The sequence below is a fragment of the Gouania willdenowi genome, chromosome 12 (assembly GCF_900634775.1).
Source record: "Gouania willdenowi chromosome 12, fGouWil2.1, whole genome shotgun sequence".
Lineage (NCBI taxonomy): Eukaryota > Metazoa > Chordata > Actinopteri > Blenniiformes > Gobiesocidae > Gouania > Gouania willdenowi.
Genome location: NC_041055.1, coordinates 26603246 through 26628019, shown reverse-complemented (window position 1 = coordinate 26628019; position 24774 = coordinate 26603246). Strand labels below are relative to the sequence as shown.

The following is a 24774-nucleotide window of genomic DNA, read 5'->3' as shown; positions in this document are numbered from 1 at the left end:
TCACAATTTTTTCTTTGTGTGTAAGTAAATTCCCCCCAAAAAGCCTCAACAAAAGCCTACATCTGCTTCACGTTTTAAATTGGCAGTATTTTTACATTACCTAACTCACCCAAAACAAAATATCTTAAATGAGAACTTCAATAACGAAAGAAGACAAAATACTTTTTTTTTTTTTTTTTTTTTTTTTTTTTTACAGTTTTTGGACATGAAGACAAACCCATGATTTGTAATGTTTCAGAAAAGATGAATATATATTTACTGGTCTCACTAACATCCATCATCAACAACACAGTGGCACTGGGAAAGCATGTGAAGTCTCTCTGGTCTTCTACTTGTCCAGATCCTTTTTAATGCGTGTTGTTGTTGATGGTGTTTGTTTGTAAGTGCACATGCCGTCACATCTAAAGGTTCATGTGACAGCAGGATCTCTCAGATGAACAGCAACATCCTCAAAAATATAAATATAAATGTTTCCTGGATGTACCCTGCCCTTTTTGTCCTGTTTTTCTGTTAGATGAGTAAAATAAAAAAGGATGTTTTAGCTGTTCTCGCTCCACTCAGGCATGATGCTCACACTATGTACGGAGTGGTACTGGTGTGGGGACAATGTGCGTGGTATGCCATGTGCGTAGAGGTACTCGTTTGGCTGCAGGCCACCAGTTGGCGATTGGATCCCAGCTGCAGGGCTACACTGGCGTGCGTGGGGCATGGAGCTCTGGTACATGGCTGCGTGGTGGCCGTCGCCCAGTTGTGGGGAGGCGTGACCTCCGACCCCGCCCAGTCTGGACACCAAAGACCCAGAGGTGAAGTGAGCAGAGAAGTGCTGATAGGGCAGCCGCTCCATGGGCTGCATGGTGGTGACGGAACAGCTGCCGTAGGGTGAGACGCTGGCCCAGGTGTTGCAGCTGATGTCTTCCAGGCTGGGGACGGGCTCCGTACCCTGGGACGTGCTGGCGTACATGCAGGCCTGTCGCTGGCTGGAATCAGAGCGGTAGGAGCCCCCAGTGAGGCTTAAGCTCTGGGTGTAGCTCACAGGTCGGTAGTAATGATCCTCCTCACTGGACGAGCTCTCCAGATAGGCTTTTTTATAGCTGTGATCACCAGAGTGACAGTCGTCCTCTACTGCAAGGAAACAACAGATATCAGTCACAACTTGTAAAAGTCACCTTTTTGTTTTCTTTTTTTAGATCAAAACTCAAAACTACAACACGTGGCCATACCAGTCTGTCATTGCCCAATTTCATATAATCTCGGAAGCTAAGCAAGGCCGAGCCTGGTTAGTATTTGGAAGGAAGACCACTGATAATTCCAGGTGGAATTATCACAGTGGGGGGACAGACGCTCCAGTGGTATCTGTCATTGTGTCCTTAGGCAAGGCACTTCACCCACATTACCTAGTATGAACGTGGTGTGTGCGTGATTGTTGGTGGTGGTCGGAGGGACCGATGGTGTACTATGGCAACCTCGCTTCTGTCAGTCTGCCCTCGGGCAGCTGTGGCTACAATAGTAGCTTACCCCCACTAAGTGTGCAGTGCAGTATCTATCTAGCTATTTAAGCTATTTATTTTTTTTATTACTATTACAACCTGTTGTCTTCTCTGAACACAAACACAACCTTGACTTTCCATTAAACCACTTGTAAACCAGAAAGTCCATTCACTTTAGCTTTACTTTAAGTTCATAGAAATTCAATGCTGTGTTCATATTAACCAATAGTTTTGCAATAACATTTATATACTTGTCCTTTTCTTACAAACAGATTTTTTTTGTCAAAGCATGTTTAAAGAATTATCACTGTACATGACCTACATATTCAATGATTAAATAAATACTGTCCACTTTAAAGAATAAAAAGTGGACTTAACTTATAAGCAAACTCATTGCCTTAAAAAAACTGATAAATTAATCAAATCAAACTGATCTAAGACAATATAAATTATTTTTTTAAGGCAACGAGTTTGCATTTTTTAAGTAAAGTCAACTTGTTATTCATTACAGTTTATTACAGTGGGAATGTGTGTAGCAATTGGAGGCAGATTTGCCGTTTCATGTTTCGTCTCATGCGGTTATATTTACTTGACAATATTTTATAATTTGGCTGTGCTTTAATTTTTTTTAAATTTCAGATCATGCGACATAGTTTTGCTGTGGGCTTTCGCTACATGCAGTAACAACATTTAAACCAGATCGGATCCCAACCTTTTTCGGGTTGTGACCCCCCCCCCCCCCCCCTTTTTTTAATCCAGAGAATTTTCTGTGTATTTGAAAAAGAATAATATTTCAAAAAATGTTAAAATATAATCCCCAAGTTTGAGTTTGTTTATACATTTAATGTAAGCAGAAATTATAAATTACGTATTGATGATTATTACTGTAACACCTTAAAATTGATGGAGTTTTCTCAGTTTAAGGGATTTCTATTGAAAAATTGCTTTAGGACTGTTTTCTGCACCAGCACCAGTTGGCATTTATAAAGTTAATTTGTGTACGCCTATTGGGTCAAATTTCTGAGTAGTTTTAGGAACTTTTAACACTTTAAAGCACTTTCTTTTTTTTTAAGTTTAATTGTTACTATTTTGCACACTGTGAAATTGCACATTAAAAAAAACCTATTTATAATATTCAATAGCAATAATAAATAATACATCAATTGTCGCTTTACAGAATTAAGGGATTATTCTTTCACTCCACACTTAGTGGAGGTAAACTACTATTGTAGCTACAGCTGCAATGTGGGTGAATTGCCTTGCTCAAGGACACATTGACAGATACCACTGGGGTGTCTGCCACCCCACTGTGGCACCTGGAATTATCAGTGGTCTCCCAAACAACGTCAGATCTGCTTAGCTTCCAAGATCTAACTAGATCAGGCAATGATGGCCACACATAATATCGTTTCAGGTCTCGGTTTGAATCCAATTCGTCTTACCTTTTCTCTTGATGCAGTGATACTCTGCCCCATGTTCATGTGGAAGAGGATACGAGCCCGACTGTGGCAGCAGGTCCTGTGAGGTGCTTGTGACTCCATTCTCACACTGGGAGTACTGGGTGCTCAGGGCACTGGGTGTTCCCATTCCCTGGACCTCTCCGCTGTACGGACTCTGGCTGGAGCCGACCCTCTGTCGCACTGTGCTCCGAGGCACCACAGGGTACTCCTTGGTGCTGCAACACAGACACAGACACACAAATAGAGTATTTACCAGTAAAACCATCATGCTTTTGCTGCATGAGGCTGACTGAGCGAGTACAACTGAAACACTGTTTTGGAGGATTTAAGAAAAAGTCTTTTAGAAGCCCTGCTCTGCAGAAAACCTCTCTCCCATTAATCCACTGGATCCATCAATGGATCACTTTGCTACTTTTTCTTCTTTGATTTTTAGGGAAACCATCATTTGAAAAAGTGACCTGGTTTTTCAATAAGCTCTCCCCTATAAAAGTGTAACTAAGAGCAGACGCACGTTGCTTACTGTGCTTTGCAGGATTGAACAAAAGCACTAAAGATTGATAGTGTGGTTTGGACTCTTACCAAGCTCAATATATTTGCAAAACTCAGATTGCTGAAATGCACTTCACTCAAAACGCTGTATTATCTTGTGGCACGCACCTACTTAAACTAACTTTGCATTAGTCCTCTTCAGTTAGGTTTGCTGTTTTTAACAGCTACTTGAAAGTAAAAAAAAAAACTTGGGGCTGATGTGCAATTTGCACTCCTTCATAAATCATGGTGTTAACCTGAAAGGCTCAATCACAGAAAGAGATATCTCCGTGTATGGCTCCAGGTAAAGGTTATGGGAAGGATGCAGAGTCTGAAGATGGCATGGAAAAGTCCAGCAGCTTTTCAATGTTGGCCTGGTCTGATTTCTATATAACGAAACCCTGCAGTCCTCCACATAACTGCTTTTAACTTATCACTATTACTATTATAGCTTCTGTCTTCTAACAGTGAAAATCATTGAAGTAGTTTGGCATCCTTATTTCTGAAATTGCTCTAATTTTGAGTAAAGTCAGATTAAGTCAGTAAAGTCAGATTAAGGTATGTGGACATATGCAAGAAAATAGCAAAAGCAACAGATCTCCTATTTCCCAGATATCTGTATCAGTGATCCTGATTATAGTACATTGATCATTCACACTTTAAAGGCTTGAAACAAATTTCTATCCCCATTAATAACCATACAGCATGGGGTCATCTCATGTCATTTCAACAAATTTTCAGGACATTCCAAGCACTTTGGTCTGTTCCTTGATTATTCAATAGGCACACTGTATATTTTTAGTTTGATGGGATGAATACTTTTTGAGATATGGTCAATTTGTGAGGGTGCTGTGTGTCGATTTTCACACGTCCTTATTTTTCTGAGACATATGCAAAGTTGTTTACTGAAGACCCAAACATGTCCGACAAACTTTTTCCCAATTTCGAGGGGCTGGCATGTCCACCATAGGATGTATAGCAGATATTTGTGTATATCCTGAGAGAGTAGGTGGAGCTGTATTAATATACCAAACGTCAGTTTCCTACATGGTGTAGTTCCTGAGATATTGGAAGACAAATGAGAACGTGCAAAAATTACTAAATTGGCTATATCTCAAAAAGCATTAATCAGATCAAACTAAAAATGTACAGTGTGCTTATTGAAAAATTGGTAAAAATGTCATTTTTTTCAGACAAGTAAGTCGGCCATTTGTCGAAATATCATGGAATGACCCTATGTTCAAATTTACTGTATGAGCACCCACATTTTAATTTTTTTTTTCCCAAAAAATTGCAATTTGAATGTGCAATCGATACAACTAATTAGGGTAATTGAAGAACCATCCCTACATAACTGGGTCAAAAATCTGAAAGATCGGCCAATTACGAACCGAGATATGAATTTTTGAAATTTCGCCAATGATGAAAGATAGAGATTATCAGTATATTGATCCGGATAACCTCCAAAATGTCATGTAATCTTCCATGGTGTAAAGACTTTCTTTGGTTGTAATCACTGTTAAGTACTTTTAAAGTTATCCTGCTGACAGGCAAAACAAATAAATATAAAAAGGTGGAGGAAATAAAAGTTCCTCCAACAGCAGATGGAGCTGCCATTCAGAAAGGGAACTGAGAGTGAAGGTTTGCTGCTTGTAATTAAGGAGGATGTTGTGATGATTGGTGATGAAGAAGAAGAAGAAGAAGAAGGTTTGACAATAAAAAGTGGCTATAGGCGCTGTCCACAAAAGGCAGTGGGTGGAGTTGGATTTTAAAACCAGATTTTCTCCTTTGAAAATGTGTTTTCGGTGCAGGTTGGACTTGTGCTCTATAGCTGTCATCTGGACTGAATAACAGGCACGATGTGGTCATGCACTGCCTTGGTGATACCACCATGAATCCCGTACACACATATATACACATACTGTACTGTATATAGGCAGCTGGAACATCCCCCCAGAAAGAGAATTGTTACAGTCATGTTTAAAAGGTTCTGCCAGATCAACTATTAAAGTCAAGCATGAAATCTGGACTACCACCAACACCTACACTTACATCACTGAAAATAACCAACACTGAAAACATCCTGCAAAACTTAAATGTTCAAGACATTGGACCGGGATATTTTAGTAACTCTTACTGGATTTAAGGATAGAAACACATTTCCCAAAGCTATACCTTTGCATTCTGGACATCCGGTGCAATTCCATATCATCACTTCCACGGAAACCTTTAGCAAATGGGTTGTTCTCTATCTTCAACTGTGTTATCTGCAAGAGAAAACAGGCTTGCATTAGTAACAAACACTTGAAGTACTTTGGGTTGCTTTTAAATTACAACTAACAGATAAGTTTCAAGAATAGAAACAGTTGCACTTAGAATAAATAGAATGAATTTTAGCATTTTTTTAACCAGCGAAAATTGAAGTGTTCAACGATGGCAATGTACAAGAAAGAATAAGAAACATGAAAGACAATAGTTAATTATGATATTGCATGATTGTGAACACAATTTTTTTTTTTTTCGGTTTAAAGATAAATATAAACTTCTAAACCACAGTTTAGCACAAGTTGCTTCGACTGTTGTTCAGTTATCATCATTACCGTCACATCCGTTGCATTAATGTCTGTTTCATGTCTTTTTTGGGAACTATACGATGTAATCTAATGTTTTACCTATAAATCTTTGTATGATATTTTATTAAATATGTTCTGAATGTGTTTTAGTAGCCACCTTAAAATAATGCGGGTAAATAGTCGACCATATCTGTTCAGTTCTTCAACTCCTGAGATCAAAACTCTAGAAAAACTCTTTCTCTTATGCCTGACGTTTTCATTAAGACTTGTGCTCTAGTAGTGTCACATTTGGTCACATTTTATTGACCTTCTTTGATGTATCTTTAGCAGCCTCAATATCTGTGGTTTGATGAGTTCCTAAATTTCCAAAACTCTTCAAAGTCTATAACGCTATTTATGGTCATATACTGTGTGCACATACACATACATTATTTGGGATTTTGAATGGTTAACGTTAAGAAGACAAAGTCCATGGAATGAGAATCGAATACCACAAGTTTCTTTTTTGTATTTTTCCACAGGACCAAATTGTTAGAAAAAAAAAAGTCCAAGAATTTGTAGAAATGTTTTAAATGCTGTGGAGACAGGAAATAGTATAGAAATGAGAGCCTTTGGGCAGTTTCATTAGCCGAGAGTCCAACAGGTGAATTGGACACATGCCTGTGGCTTATATTACTTTAGCAGATGTCAAACTGTTTAAATGAGACAGTTGTGGTAAAGTGCCAGGAAATCAGAAATGCTTGTTTTTTTTCAGCAGGTCTGGAAAGGCCAAATAATAATTAGCCCAGGGTTACGATCTCAGGCCCCAAGAACAAGTTGGGAAATAATGAATGGTTTCTACAGAATGCTGCTCATATGGGCTTCCTGTTCCCAGAAACAGTGGGACCTCTGATTGGCTAAAAAAAAAAAAAAAAAATCATTATGAGCTTTCGCCCCTTTTCTCTTGTTGTCCCTAAACTCAAAACATACAGGCCGACATGTTACCAACGATATTAACCAGACTCTGTTTATTTACAAGCCCCAAAAAAGTCTGCAAAACAAAAGATTCAATAAAATCTAAATAGTTAAATACCTCTAAAACATTTTTTTTCCATAAAATGCAAAAACAAAGAGAACATTGTGAGTGTTATGTATTTAAAGCTAAATTGGGAACAGCTGCTGAAGGAACTTTTCTGATTAAATTCAAGTTTAACAGAAACATAACACAAACAAACAAACAAACATAAAACAAATATGTTGGAGTATGTTTAATTATACAATAACAATGAAATATGAAATAAAATAAATATTACACATCTTTTTTCATAATAATAATAATAGTATAATCATTAGGCCTATGACTTTATATTTGGTAATGAGTGCCATGACTTGTTGCATTTAGTGACATATAAATAAAGTTGAATTTATCAATAATAATAATATTAATAATAATAATAATAATAATAACAAATATTTATTTTTAATTTTTGATACTATTGATTTTGTATATGTTATTATTAGCATGATTATTTTTATGTTTAATGTTTTTACTTTATGTTTTTTTTATCCCATGTATTGCTTTTTATTATCTGCAAAACAACTGCTTGAACCTTGTTTTTTTTTTACTATATAACTTGTTGCTCTTTAGTGCATAAATGAGGGGTACACTTTCGTTTTTATTTCTAATTCAAAATTATTATTATTATTATTAATATTATAGTTTAAATTGCATTTTTAGTCATTTTGATATCAACTGGTCTTAAAACAGAAAATAATTCCGGGACTTCTCTAGTATTCTTATTTTTATTTATTTATTTATTTATTTATTTATTTATTTATTTATTTATTTATTTATTTATTATTATTATTATTATTATTATTATTATTATTACAACAATAAATGGGATAAACATTAAACAAATAAAACGATTATGCTAACAATAACAAAGAAAATCAATAAAACAAAAAAATATTATTATTATTATTATTATTATTATTATTATTATTATTATTATTATTATCTTGTTTTTTGTAAACATTGCTGCTTTTGATGTGCTGACGTCTTGGTAAAAGCATCGTCGCTTGTTTTTTTTTTGCTCTACAAAGTTTTTGTGTTTCTGTAAAATTGGAAACAAGTCGCTTGAGGTCAGACAGCGTCTGTTTTTCTATCTCAGCTTTTTTTTTTTTTTAACCCTTGTCTGTCAATGTATGAGTCAACGAGATATCAGCGCTTTTTCTGCTGTCACTGACCGAAAAAAAAAAGAGAATTAGCCTCAAACTCTGTCACTGTTTGAAAAGATGCTGCAAAAAGCAAGAGGAATGGAGCTCAACAGAGGCCTTAAATGTGTGGGATTAAGTTTAAAAATGGAATTTTAAAATCTTGTTTTGCAATGAGACACATTTTTTAAACTTTAGGAAAGAGTAAAAACAATTATTATTATTTTATTATTTTCTAAACGCAAGGATGGGGGATTATGAATATGAATATTCAGATATTCAAAATGAAAACACAACTAAACCCATGAATTCTGGAAGTCTTACCTTGTGGTTCTGGTAGGATGTGACCGCTATGAAGGCCGTCTCAGGGAACACATGGGTGCAGAAGGCCGTGTTTTTGGAGCCGAAGCCGTTATTTTCATCCGCCTTCACGATGTGAATCCTCGGCTGATACTTGTGCATCGAATTTAAGATGATCTAAAATAAAGAAGAAAGGACATCGACATCTGTGAAAAGAAACTCTGTGGAATAAAAGACTATTTATTTCCTCCAAAGTTTAATTTTAAAAGAAAAATAAACGGGAAGAAAGAAGCCGTTTTATTTAACAATGTAAAGCAAAAACTAATTAAATCCACCTGAAAAGAATTGTATGACAGAAAAAAAACAAGAAGTAGAAGTTTTATTATGTTTTAGTGATGACGTCACATTCATGCAAAAATGAGGCCCATCCATGACTCCTCCGCAAAGTTCAGAGTAATAAACCTTATTTCGGCTTAACACAGAAACACGACACATTTGTGTTTAGTTACACTTTGAAAAAATAAATAAAATCCGAGCGTTAAAGCCAACAGTTCCAGTGTTTGATTGATATCAGTTTAACAGAATAGCAATGAAATGAAATGGAGCAGAACCGGGACATTGGCGGACTAATGCTGGCCAACTTTGACTTTTTTTCTTTTTTTTTCTCCCCCTGTATTTGTAGCATTTTGATTAAAGTTAAAACTCTTAATCAAATATTTATCAACGATATTTCGTTGTTTAAAACGTGTTTCTTCCAAAAAACCTATAGTCCAACTCTTTAAAAAAAAAAACAAAAAAAAAACAAAACAGCTTTTTTGTGTGTGTCGGACACTTAAATTAAATGGATCTATTATATCGTCTAATATATTAATATTATTTGTATGTGCTTCTTTAAAATTAAAATTATACCTGGAACTTATGCATAACCTAAAAATACAACCATTTGTTTAGCTTAAAACTTTGTCGAAGGCCACTCAGATTTGGGCCGCAATTTAAAGTGATATTTTTATTATTATTATTTTCTGAGCAAATCCTTTTTTTTTTTTAATATTGATGCAGTAACACGTTTTGTGTCATTCCACTCATGCTTCGCCAGCATAAAACTATAAATAAAATGAAAAAAAAAGATGTTTTATTCACGTTTTAGTCATAAAGGTTTCAAATATTATTATACTTATAATGAATAATGTTTTAGCTAAAAAGGTTTCTCATTTCTATTTTATTTTGTCATTGAGTTTTAGCCACAAAGGATAAAATGTTAAACCGTATTTATCATTTGTTATTTCACTGTTGTCTAAACAGTGTTGATAGTGTCTAAACAACTTTTCAATGTGCCAAAAATGTTGACGGGTGAACACAGAGGTCTCATTGATGTAATAATTTCATAAATAACTTAGATCAAAAATAAACAAAGAACAAAATAATAGTAAATAAAAAGTATGCCAAAAACACAAAATAAATCTGGTACAAAAAGTGTTATTTTTTCGTCGCATTACGTGTTTGTTGTCTTCTTCTTTTGTTTTTGTATTATTCGTTTACATCCAAAAACAACAGAAAACATACCCGACATTCACACTGAGGGCAAAACGGGATTAAACCACAAACACCTCTGCAACAAACTGGACGCGCACGTGACCGAGGTATAAGCGAATAAAAAAAGGAAAATTAAGCATCTGAAAATTCAACAAAAACAAGCTCCTCTATAACAAATTACTTCTATCAGCCCTAAATGTGATTGGTTGATTGCGATTTACACGTCACCGTGCCCAGATGCGTAATATCATTATGGATAATACTGATGGTTGTCATATTTAGAGCAACAACAAAAAAAAATGGGTCGTGTTTCATGGTTTTAATTAAAGTGATATTAATGTGATATTTTTTAAACAAAGTCATGTATTTAACAACATTTAAAAGTTGTCATGAGGCAATAAATAAATAAATAATCTATTTTAACAAAGTTTTAAAATGTTTTCAGCACACTTGTCAAACGCGTAATCTTAATCTTACCACAACAGAAAAAAATAAAAATAAAAACAACCATCTTTAATGACAGATGTAAAAATAATAGTTTGTTCTATTGAAAAAAATATACTTCACATTTTTGGGTTAAAGTCAATTACGCTAACTTTGAGATTAAGTGATTTTATGAACCAAAAAAGTATTATAGAGGAGATCTGGTGTTTTACTTTTCTATGTCCAGTCAGTCATTTTTTTGGCCAAATAGGTCCCATGTGAGAGTTTTGGCCTGCAGGCTGAATGTTTCACAGCCTTTGTGTCAAAGATACGATAAAAATGTTCCAACATATTTATCAAAACTGAGGTAACTCAATGTTCAAATACATTTTGTTAATAAAATGGACTGGAATCAATTTTATCCACTTTTTTTTCAATACCACTCTATTTTTTGTTCGCATGCGGAAACTAAAATATGTGAGAAATGATCTTTTTGGAAAGAAAAAAAACACATTGGGATTATTTAGCGCCAACCAAAAATAATAATAATAATAATAAAACAACTGCAATGAAGTTGTGTGAATATTTGAATACAAAATTGGAATGACATTATTGCACGCCACATTTAATGACCATCCACTTAGCACATTGTTAATTCCTTGCCATATCACAGTTATTTTGGAGTAATAAACTGACATTAACTTGTTCCTGGACTTTCTCTCTCTTTATGCCCCTCATCCTGCCAAACATACTTAATGCTAAGTGATGACGGCTAACATTGGCCATGTTGGCGACAACAAGACGTAGCTGAACTTGAGCCTTGAACCCCTCTTTAAAAACCCTCTCATCCGTGGATCTTAAATCTAATTGTCTTGACGGATCAAGGAGTCGTGACCGTCAGATATAAAGCATTTTCTGCAGCTTTTTGCAGCCCCAGAGGCATTCCTCCTTATATCTGTTATCTTGAGGATTGTTTTTGTACCTTTCACTGCCATCATGAGAACAGACAAGGGATTGCCCCGACACCCAGTACCTGTAGGGGCTTTTTGCAGTGCTACACGGCCATAACCCAAGGTCTTTTCTCAGCGCCGACTGAACCATAGAGACCTACATAGACCATACAATGGTCATCATTGTCAATACTCAGTTGAACTTGATCTCATTTCATGGTGCAATAGGTTTCTGTAATGGGCAGGAAGTTGGTATAATGTGTTTTTGTAGACTGTTATCCATCTTGTAGATGCAAATGATTTAATAGAAGTTACTGACCGAATGTGGAAAAACACATGTTGGGATTTGGCATAATGTGTCGACTATTACCGCCGCCAAGAAGGCATTTGTTTATTTCTTTGCTTGTTTGTTTGTATGTTAGCAGACGGATTTTGATGAAGTTTTAACCTAAGATAGACCTTCCATTAGATTTTGGAGGGTATCCGAATCAATATACTGATTCTGGATCAGTTTAAAAAATCAAAGGACTCCTATCTCTAAACAGTGGTGAAATTTCAACAATTCATATCTTGGTTCGTAATTAACCGATCTTTATTAAACTTCACTTTATTATGTCAATGTTTGTTCCTCAATTATTCCTAAGAGTTTCAACCAGATTGGTTCTGGATTGCGTATTTCATCACGATTTTTCCAAAAAATAGTGGCGCCCAAACATTTGGACCAACTGTGTGTGTATATGTATATATATATATATATATATATATATATATATATATATATATATATAGTGAATGGGGGTAGAAATTTCATCCCAGTCTTTAAAGTACACAAAGTATCAAACTCAAGGCCCGGGGGCCTTTAGAGCATCCCATTCAGTTCTCACGAGAAAATAATAATGACAGAATGTATGAAAAATTGTTTAAATTACCAACTAATTCAGGTGTACAGAGATGTCCAGGAAAAAAAAAAAAATAGGATTCTTAAAAGAAAAGTAGAAAGCTAAAACTCTAAATTTTGCAAAACTTATGCTATATGGTGGCTTTTGATGCATTATATTAGTGTAATTGAGGCTTTTCTTCTGTCTATTTTGTCGCACTTTTCTTAGCATGATGTATTTTCTCACCTAGTTTTTGTTTGCATGATGCATGTACAAGTGGAAATCTGGTATCCATAATAATGATGACAAATAATTGAGCATCATTATCATTTTACCTCTTTCCAGTTGAAAATGTACCAACTTATAGTATACCTGTAGTACGGACGCTTGGTCTCTTAGTAGTCCTCTGTAGAATGTTGGCTAGCACTGTAACATATCTGAATGATTAACATCATTTTTGTGTGGTTTGCTTGTAGTTGGTTTTGGTAATATATTTAGTTGTATCAATGCACATTAATATTCATAATATATCTTACATATACCTTTACATTTATGATTTTCGTATAACCCAGTACCCTGGACACACGACTTTTAATTCATGATCATGAATGTTTTTTTTTTTTTTTTAAAATACATATTCAATTCCATAGAGAAAAATTAAAAACCCCTTAAAAATCAACTTTTTTCGAATTTGGTCTGTGAATTATTCTCACCAGCAACTATTTTCTTTGTTGAGGTGATGTAGAGATAATGTTTATTTAATTTAGTTGAATTCAATAATGTTGTGAATGTTAAAATGTATTGTATTATTGGGGTAATGTTTAAAGAGAATGATTGTTTTTCTTCAGTTGCAGCCGCCAGATATTTGTTTCGACCAGCAGAGGGCGCTGGTAACCCAGTGTTCGGTTAGGATGCAGCTATTCTGTGCAGTGAAGAAGGAATGCAACACGCTAGCAGACACAGCTAAAAGAAAAATGTGACTTTGACAGATTTTCACGTAATAATAATACAGATATTCTTTCTGTGCTAAAGAGGTAATGAATCATTGATGAACATGTTTACAAGTAGAAGGTGGTCAGACAGAGAGTAGCAGGCGATTCCGCCTGCCGCCTACGCTTCTGGGCATCCCTGGGTGTAGATATCTAGCCCCGCCAATTACACAAACTCCCTTAAACTCCACAATATTTGTATGATCGCATTCATGTAAATTGTTGAAGGAACCCTATTTTTCCCAAAATATTGCAATTTTCATCAAATTATTGCACAAAATTTACCCAATCAATGATCCAGATAACAAATATCTGGCAAAGAGGATATTTGGTGTTCATCATTACAATCATTTCATTAAGCCCACAGCGTGGATTTAAAAACTACAATATTCTGCCAACAGAAGAAACAACCACTGAGTGTGGGTTTCCCAGAGGTGTAGATAGTACTGATATATCCTACTCAAGTAGAAGTACTGTTACTTGATTGAAACTGTACTCAAGTACAAGTAAGTCATACATAAAACACTGAAGTACAAGTAAAAAATAGCTCAATTACATAATACTCAAAGTAAAAGTTATTGGTTACTTTCACCCACTACGTTTATTTTTGGTAATAAATATTGCCACGGTTCCCTTGCATACAGTAAACAATTAATGTATAAACTTAAAAAGGAAGAGACCAAATCTTCCACAATTGGAACTGAATTTATTTTCCACAAAGGCATCTGTGTAAAATAAAAGGTTTGTCTAAATGTACAATTCTTTAAAAAAAACCAAAATAACACCAACGAATTCCATTCAAAAACATAAAAAATGTTATAAGTTTATAGGGGTGTGCATTGCCATAAATCTGACGATACAATATGATTCACATGTCACGATACAATTTATCCCGATATATCCCAATACAATGTGATTAATAATTACAAATTTCATCTTTACAAGTACAAAATGGTATGAAATAGACATTTTTTTTTTTTTAAACTTGCGAGAACAAGTAAATGGTAACTGTTTTTCACGTAGCAATATCAAAAACAAGTTAAGTTTAAGTCCTTAAATTATGTAAAAAAAAAACAAAAACAAAAAAGTAACCCCATACATCTATAATGCTGTTTTGACGCCATGCATTACGTTTATTCTGATTGGTCGGCTATGATGTGATGCATTTGATTGTTGTCTTATCATTTAATTTTGGCAGTGGCTATCCGTACGGTTGGCGTATCAGTAAACCGACGTTCTATCCGTACGCAGCGCCCCTATTTGGCCAGTTTAGGTCACTTGATAAGTCAGTCATTGGTTAGTTTAGTTCCCGTGACGAAGACTAAACCTTACCCTAACCCTAACCCAACCTAAACCTAAACCTAAACCTAACCTTAACCCTAAGAATCGTACCACGAGCACCAGGGGTTGTCCATATGGCAACCGTATAAATAGACACTTTCTTTAATTTTTGTACTTTCGCAATGTCCTTTAATCATTTTAAAACAAAAAAACTATAATTTACTCAGTAACGGTTCGATGTAGAAATCTAACAAATTACTTGAATTCTTTTAAAACGTACTTAAGCACAAATAAAATGACTGATTTAGAAATATACAAGTACAAGTACACATAAAAGCAACTCAATTACAGTAACGTGAGTACTTGTAATCCGTTACTCTCTCACAGTTTGGTTGTAAGGGTCTGAATCTGCAGACCACCCACTGGGAGCCCAGCACACGCCGTGCCTCCATGAGCTTCAATCTGTGCCTATGCTTGGTTCCCTGTATCTGAGCTCCCAGGAGCCTCACCAGTGATAGTATTCAGTGATAGTGAGGGATCACCATGGGGCTCACGCCGCTGCCCTCTGCTTTCAACTTCCACCACATCAGAGAGTTTCCCTGAGGCCTGGGGATTAGCAGGCTTTGTACACCACCGTCTATTGCTCATCGCACGCTGCCACTTGGATGTAAACACAGCAATCTTCACACTCCACCCTCCTCACCCAAAAACTGTGTGTGGGAAGAAAGGGAGATGGGAGGGTGGGAGGGGAGGGAGTGAGCTGAGGAACAAAATAATGCAAAAAAATAAAAAATGTTTCAGGATTTGAAATCAAAGCTAAAACCGGCAACTCTTAAAAACTCAAAATAAAACATGTTATTTCAGCGCTAAAGCAGACACTGAAATTCTAAACTCAAGTCTGTCATTAAAAAGTACATTGCAGAATAAATACTTCAATAAGAATGTTAAGATGGTGAAGTAAGTTGCATGAATTGAATCAAAAAGGTGCAGCATATGTACTGTTTTTATTTATTTATTTAGTTTTATTTTCTAACAATATGTAAACATAAATGTGATATGTTATTATGTAGCTACATTTTTCACTGTATATTTTATTGTATATTTCCTTTCATTTGTAAAAGGGTGACATTTGAACATTCTGTCCAAGGACTACAGATGAAAAATAGCCTTCTGGCTAATTCTGGTCCATTTTCTATATGGATATTAATGTAAACTGTCCCTGTTAAATAAACCAATAATTACATAAATATATAGAGTAAAAATAACAACAATGCAAAGGTATTAAAATATATGTTAAGGTTTTGTTTATTCAGACAAGTTTTTTTCAGGAAATGTTGTCTCCTGACATGTTTCGACTGTCAACTGCCAGTCTTCCTCAGAGGTGAATGCTTTGAGATGTATCCCTACGAGTTCTCTCACATGTCAGGAGATAAAATTTCCTGAAAAAAACATGTCTGAATGAACAGAACCTTAACATATATTAAAAAACAAGAAGACTTTATGAACTGGTATTAAAATATGCCTGTGGAGCTTTAAACATGTGATTATCCCAGATGTGAACAGAAATCTTATTTAAAAGATGTGTTTTGATGATGTTCGATGATTGAATGAAAATAACAGATTAGATTACATTAAGCTGCTTATAGTAATGTCAATCTCGTGGGAACTAAACAGGGTTAAAAACAGTGTCAAAAGTGAAAAGTTCAAAAACATTCCTGCAGCAAAGAATGTTATAGTTACAAAACACGTTTAATGTAGTGAACAACACTGGATTCAACATAAAAAAAAATGCATTTACATTTACAGTTCAAATTGGAATAAACTATGTTGTAGATCAACAAGTAAAATATGTTTTTTAATTATTGAGGTAGATTTAAATATTACAAATGCCACACTAACAGGAATGTGGTGGAATTGTTAGAAGTTTATAGGGGTGTACATTGCCATGAATCTGACAATACGATACGATTTAACCCGATATATCCCAATACTATATGTGATAAACATTGCGATATATCATGATATCAATAATTACAAATTTAATTTTTACAAATACAAAATGGTATGAAATACAATTTATTTAATTTTTTTTAAACATATGAGAACAAGTAAATGGCAATTAACTTTTAAAAAACATTTGAAGACTTCGCTTTTCAAAAAAGCTTTTAGTTAACAAGATTTTATTTTTAATTTTTACTGCCCTTTTATGATGCTACACATGTGATGTAAATGTATGTTTATTGTTTCTGTGTACAGCACTTTGTGATTTTATCTGCGAAAAGCACTTTATAAATAAATACTTACTTACTTACTTACTTAACTGTAATTCCAATTCCAAAAACAACTGTCAAATTACATTTTTCAAAAAAGTTCAACTTTTGCTTCTACAACAGATTCTGATTTTTGTTAAGTTCTTGAAAAAAAAAATAGACACATACATCTATAAAAGTGCCCAGTATGTTTTATAAAAATAAGGTGCGATCATGCAACTTCCAAGCTCAAATGCATTGAGGTCTGATGTGGTTCACTGACACCTAGTGACAGGGAGTTTACGTGCTATGCATATGCAATTAAATGTTTGGGGGTTTTTTTTGTTAAAAAAACATGATTAAAAAAAACAACATGGACATTTATTGGATCGATACGTTAATCGTGCAGTGAATTATCACAATAAATCGCCAAATCGGTTATTTCTTACACCCTTATCACAGTTTATAGTTTGTTGTGTTCCGTGCTGTTGCAAATTCAATTAATAACACTTTAGAAAAATCAGAAAACAGCCAAAGTTGGAAAGCAACTTGATTAACTGTGTAAAAACACAGAAGCCCCCTGGAGCTTAAGCCTTCCTTGTTTCCTCTTAAACTCTTTTACAAGAGTCCTGAGCTCAGCCCTGCTCTGCACTAAACCTCATTTTCCAGACATTTCTGGGAAAAATCAAGTCCATCCTGAGTTGGTCTATAATCGACATCAGCAATATGTTTTGGTCTCATGTCTCAATGCTGGTAATTATAAATCATCTGCAGCTTATTTCTACCAGCTGGACCAACAAGCCGATGGAGGGAATTTTCTGGCATGGGTTTCATTTATGAATCCCATGCTGCTGCTGTCTCTCCAGCATGCGAGAGGCCGAGCCAGGAACCACTTCAACCAATCACAAAAAAGCTCAGAAATTTACAACGTTGCTCACATTCCTCCAGTTTCAACTTCACCAACGTTGGCAAAGGAACAATCCCTATAGGTGCCATGTGGGTACACATGACTAACAGGAGCACTGAGGCATGTTAGCTTTGCTCTCAGTGATTATACTGGATCCACTGGAGTGGACCAAAGTCTAATGACAAGCATGTATTTACACCTAAATGTTACAAAGGTATAACTGCTTGTATACGTGGTTCTCAACCTTTTCAGCCCGCAACCCCCAAAATAAAGGGACCAGAGACCGGGGACCTCCACTGTACCTGAAGGTGGTTGAACACAGACATTGTCCATTGTTCTATGAATTATGTGATTCATTCATTCATTTATTTAGTTATCTGAATAATATCCACTGTTATCCAGGAAGTGTAATATTAAAGTTTTAACCAAAAACAAAATGGATTAAAAGCGACCAAATTTGGTGGAAATAGTGGTGAATTGGGATTTTAAATTCCACAGAAAAAATTGGTTAAAAGTTTCACATTAGAGTGTCCAAAAATGGACAGAAAAAGTGTTTAAAAAGGGTTCAAAGTGTCAATATCGGCTTAAAAGTGCCAGAAAGGAGGAGGAGGGGGGTTTGGGGTATAATGCAGTTTAAAAAGTAGGAACAATTCATTTAAACTGGTAAATAATGGGCATGACAAATCGTGACTGTGGTTGAATTGGCAAAAATAAGCATGAATTATGGTGAAAAGAGGTAAAAAGTGACAATAATGGGTCAACATTAGGGTTGCACATTTCTCTGTGATAAACGGCTCGATATGCATACTCAGATTACGATTCCATTCAAAAACGTTATGCTTTTTTAATATAATTGTTATTACAGACCAATTCGATTCAAATTGATTTGATACATGTTGACTCAGCATATGCGACATTAAGTGGTAAAAGTGGTGGAAAGGGTTTATAAGTGCCAAAAATGTCTTGTAAGTGGAACAAATGTGCAGAAAAGGTATTGAAATCTGATGGAGAAGTGTCAGAAATGGGTTAAAAATATGGCAAGTTTGGTGGAGTCTCAAAAAAAAAAGGGTAAAAATAAGCAAATATGGGCTCAAATTGTTCAAGAAATATTTTAGTTAATTTCTTGAAGGCATCTGCAACCACCCTCCCAGTGTCTCATGAGCCCAAATAGGGTCCTGTCCCTAAGATTGAGAACCCCTGCTTTAATGTATACCTCAAAGGACGCTTTCATCTTGACAGAGAATCAAAAAATGTCGACTTTAGTAAGCATTTTAAAATGTTTTGGTTTCAAATGTTCAGCTTTCCATTGTAAAAAACCAAAATGTCCCAATCAACAGGTGGGTTTATATAGTTCACAGGCTATAGTTGCATGTGAACATTTACTAAGGTTAGATAATTAGGTCTACGTGGGTCAGTAACTATGAAAAAAGAACTACAAACCAACAAAACCACATATGTTGTAAAAGTATACGCTATGTTCCTGCTTTGGTTAAAGACACGAACCCAAAAAGGTTTCAGACCCGACACCGAAAATGGAATAATGAGGAGCTGCAGCTAAGGAAATGGGTACCATCAGTGGTTTCTTCCTCTTTGCTGATGACTTCCAGGTCTACAATTAAAACACGCATTGAGATCCTCAACCAGGGTTTGAGACACTTCTTTAGCAAACATTTTCTATTAGAAAACTGAGATGGAAAATTATTTCAACTGTTTAATTTCTGTAGTTTGAGTATAGGTACCAAACCTATTGCCTTTATTTTGAAAAATAAATATATTTCAAACAACAATCTTGCTTTAAAATACTACTAGTGAAAAGAAATAATCAGAAGTTTGACTTTTTTATTGCATTCAGTGTTTTATCTTAAATTTAGTATAATAATAATAATCTTTATTTAATTAAAAAAAAAAAAAACTAAAACAGAATAGCTTTAGTTGACTATAAATTCACAATATTTTAACTGAACTCGATATGTAGTAGATTTAGACGAGTAAAATTGTAAGTTTAATTGTTATTTAATGATATTATCCTCGTGCCACCAACAGAAATCAACAATGTCTAACTTCCCAGAGAGATAACTTTTGATCAGCATACATGTCCCGCCCTTTCTTACCAAGCTGCTCCTCCTAAATTTAGCCACTGATTGAACAAAATCTACTTCTAAATATTTCATCATTAGTTTAAATCCATTTCTGTCCCTTTAAAAAAAAAAAAAAAAAAAAAAAATCAGTTTAATATGTAGTTTTAGTCATCCTGCCTTTATTTGACTTAGTCCGATTTCAGATCATTAAAAAGCATGGTTGACAAAAACTATGATAATGTTTGCAAAACAGATGCATAAAATGACTAAAGGCATAAATATCTCACATAAATATGAATATATTGGCTCTACTTCTTGTGTGTTTCTATTACATTTAAGTTGCAGTGTAAAAGCATGAACTAAAAACTGATGGGGAAAACACCAAAACATATTCACATGCATGCATGTATATATAAACATTAGAAAAAGTTCAGATCAGCATTGTTTCATGCAGAAATATATTCACGTGTATGATTTTTTTTTTTTTTTTACAATGAAAATAGCAAAAAATATAATCAATACAATTATAATCATTACTATTATTAATAATTTCGGTGTACAAACACACACACACACACACACACACACACACACACACACACACACACACACACACACACACACACACACACACACACACACACACACCTACAGGCACCTACGTGTCCGAACGGGTCCAGGTGGTTGTTGGTCAGCTTCAGCTTCTGGAATGAAACCAGTTGCCGCATCCAGTGCGCACCGGTGGCCGGAGAGTCCGGGTGGACGTAGAGCCTCCCGGGCATGGCGGGCTCGGCCTTCCCGGTCACAGACCTGACACAGTAACAGCACCACATGTTAACAATGTTACTGTAAAAAACCTGGACTACAGAACCGTGTACAGGAGGTCAAAGACAGGAAAACGCCGGAAACCAAATAAATCACAGCAGAAAATGTAGATTTAAGAATGAAAACAAAATATTTGTATTATTTTATAAATAAATAAATAAATTGATGTTTTTGTCTTTGTGGTTTTTGTTGCATTGAGAGAAATATCCGTCCAGCACACATACTTTCTTTGGTAATTATTCTAGTGTTTGAAGCCACTGACCCACCCAGCCCACACTCCGGCCCCAGGTCGGAGATCAGCAAGACAAGAAGCTAAAAACCAAACCATCTGACCACGTTGGGAACAAATAGGAAGGAGAAGTTGCAACAGATTAGACTGTGCAATGGGAAAATTAATCAGAATCACGACAAACACTGAAAAAAGTTCCACTATTATAACTTCATATTTCTATAATAATACTATGATAAATATAGGTCCTACCAGAAAATCAATAAATGGACAAAACTTCATTTTTCACTTTTTGACTGTTTGAGGGATTAAAGCTAAAAAAAATAAATAAAAAATGTGGGTCTACAAAGTTAAGAAAATATTACAGAGAATAAAAATGTCTTACACTTTTAAAGATTCAAAATAAATAAATAAATAATGATAATAATAGTGATAATGATAATTCAGAAACGAAATCTAAATTTTAAAAATGCAGCGATTTTTTACAACTACAATTTTAAATTATTTCTGTAACATTCCTGGCCGAAAACCTATATTTAAAACTCACCCGCAATAATCCATTATTCTCAACCTCTGAAATGTTTAAAATAAAATTGAGGTTCTTTTTTTTTTTTTTTTAAACATTTGAATAAACTTTTAATTCGTTCACTAATAAATATGTTATAAATACAGTTTGGCACAAAAAGTCACAACTGAATAAAGCAGAATGTAAGTCTAAAAGTCCCTGCAGTGACAAGCCAATGTATATGTTTGAAAATCCTCATTCATAAAATAAACAAAACTATTCTAAACTATTCACAAGAAATGACAGCGGTGTTTTCAAGTATTTACCATTTATTGTCAGCGAATTTGTATCGATGATCATCCGCGGGAACGACGTCCATTAGTAGGATGTATTTAGTTTTGGGATTTAAACCCGTCACCTTCACTTTAAAGCTGGGGAACATTCTCCTGTAGAGACAAAAAAACGGGGGAAATGTTGGTCAAACTGTAGAAAGAAAAAAAAAAAAAAAAAAAATACATAAAATGATTTCAAATAAAAGTTGAAGAAACTCCTGCATTTTAGGTAAATATTTCATTTCCAAATGCAATGTTTCCAAACTATAATATCAATTTAAATTAACTTTTAAATTTTCTATATGCTACACGTTTTTTTTTTTTTTTTTTTTTTACAGCTGCAGAATAAAACGTAACTTGAGCAACATTTAAGCATTCTTGTGTGTCACGTGGGATGGAAGAGGGATGTTGCATCACTTATCACCAAAATCAGGAGTGATCTGATCGACGGGAATATAATGGAGACTTTGTGCAGCTGCGGGAAAACCAACAGTCGACCCCCCGCCTGCAGCAGATATTACCGTCAACCGTGCAGGCTGTGTATTAAATGATCAAACTCAGAAAAGCCAGAGGGACATTTGACACCGATACACACCAGCAGCCAGCACACACACACACTCACTGACGCACACACACACACGCTCAGCTGGTGTGAGCTGTTTTGACTGGAAACAAACTGAGGGCAAATCAGCGAGACGCGTTAACGGACGCATCCATTTGCTGAATCATGCATGCGTGCGTGCGTTGATGCGAATGCAATTTTTAAACGGTGCAAAAAAAAAAAAAAAAAAAAAAAATGTCAGAACATGCATTCCTGAGTGTTTTCATTGAAAGAAACAAGAGAGAAACACCACAGAGGAGTGTTGTTGGAGCTTTGGATTATTGCGCACTATAGGCTGTGCATGGAGCTGAACCGTCTACCAGATGCTGGGTTTTTCTTATATTCCCAAATTCCCCAAGCAGAGGAAAATTCCTACTCGGCCCACGCACAAAATATACTTCATCTAGGCCGTATTAAAAAATAAATAAATAAATAAAAAACCGCACGAGACTCCAGTTAAACAAATGTTATTTTTGTTTGTCCTTTAAAAAAATCCCACGCACTTTTAAACATGCAAAAAAAAAAAGAAGCATCAAAGTCTGGGATCAAATCCAAATCTTCTAACTGAGATGCAACATGACAAACCTCTAGACACCAACAAACCTCTCCATCAGCATTTTTAAATAAATAAATCTAATTACAAACTTCCATTTGACTTGATCATTTTCTAATTTATGTCCTGCTTTTTGCACTATAATCCATATGCTAGTATTTATTTTTGTTCTTACTCTCTGCTCTTTATGTTGCATATACAAATGTGAATTTCCCCTCTGGGAATCAACAAAGATGTTTACTATTCTGTTCTATCAATTTTCAATTTAAGTTCATCAAACAATCCTCACCGTCCAGCTTTGGTTATGATCATCTCCGTCCCCACTTCATGAAACTTCATCCACAGCTCCCTTTCGTGCAGGTAAACTTTAATTCCCTCCATTCCCTTCAGAACACACAGTGAGCAAAAGCATTAATGGGAAACAAAAAAAAAAAAAAAAAAAAAAAGTTAAAGATCTCAGATACATTTTTAAAATGTATTTTTTTGCTAAACTTCATAGAACTTAAACTTTTGATCACGTATTTTTGTAAATTGTAAAATTTGTGTATGAACCAAAATATAGATTAACTGGTGCACAATACATGGTCATTATAGCATCATGTATAAATGTAATTAATCTTCTTTTTTTATATTAATTTTAACCCAATAGCAAACATGCAAAATATGAATTATATATATATATATATATATATATATATATATATATATATATATATATATATATATATATATATATATATATATATATAAAATATTTAAATTATTAATTCCTCTCCAGCACGGGACAGAAAAGTTTGTTAACTTTACTGTGTTTAGTTTTCCCACTTATGCACAACATGTAATAGCCTAATATATATCTAAAGATAATCTCAAGGTTGTATATTTTAAATGAAAATAGCAGAATCTTTTCACGTTTTAAAGCGTCATAACAACGCTGTGAATTACAGTGATAGCCAGTGACCGTGAGCCTGGTGAAAGTGAGGCCATATGCAGACATTAAACTGACCTGTTGGATGTAAGTGGTCTGTGATGACGGGGATTTGCTCGATGTCCCGTTTTGTTTCTCTGATTTACTGTCGCTTGGTAATTCCCTTGTATCCGAACCACCTGGAGAGTTTTGGCGGACAAATGTCCCCTCTTGGTCCGCCATGACCGGAGCAGCTCCGAAAAGTACCGAAGCAGCTGGAAGGGAAGGGCGAGACAGGAGAGAGAAATGCGCAAAGAGTGCGTAAAAGTGAAGGAAAACAGCTGGAAACAAAAACTTTGGTCCAGATTTTCTAAACAAGATGACAAATAATATATATATATATATATATATATATATATATATATATATATATATATATATATATATATATATACACTAGGTATATAGTTGGGGTAGCTCATGAAGCAACAGGAAATCCAGGCCGCACTAAACAGCTCAGGAAGATGATCTGTACAAATTATTTACGTTTGTGCGCAGCTTGTTGCACCACATTCTGTGAAATATCCTTGTCAATCCTTAATTTGAGTATTTTATTTTTAAAAAATACATTTAAGGGGAGGCTATATATTCTGACTTGTAGCAGGCCGAGATTACCTTTGTTTTTAAAACACGTTACTTTAGTATTTCTCCACAAACTAAATAAAGGTTATTGTGGTTAACCAGGACGCACTGTCATGTTCAAAACGTCACAAACACGACGACGTGACCACGCAGCCCTCCAGAAAGAGTGGATTTTTCCCCATGCGGTTCACCGGCTCTGTTTACTACGCTGTGTGTAAACCATCTAGACAACAGGGCGGGATCAGCTTACCTAAAAACAAAACACCTCGCCGGATCGAGATGATCACACGATGCGTAAACGCAGCGTTTAAAACTTAATGTCCAAAGTCCAAAATCAGAAAATCCGCT

General features: G+C 34.9%; 1 protein-coding gene across 1 annotated transcript; it reads right to left on the bottom strand.

The window, feature by feature from the left end:
* Positions 1-538: 538 nt before the first annotated feature.
* tbx5a (T-box transcription factor 5a) lies at positions 539-24774 on the bottom strand. Its single transcript, XM_028463005.1, has 9 exons — positions 24677-24774; positions 23884-24059; positions 23167-23261; positions 21718-21837; positions 20495-20642; positions 8569-8721; positions 5651-5742; positions 2930-3162; positions 539-1122 (listed from the first exon to the last, which is right to left on the bottom strand). The coding sequence occupies exons 2-9, from the start codon at positions 24025-24027 to the stop codon at positions 539-541; spliced, it is 1569 nt and encodes a 522-aa protein (XP_028318806.1). The 5' UTR covers positions 24028-24059; positions 24677-24774.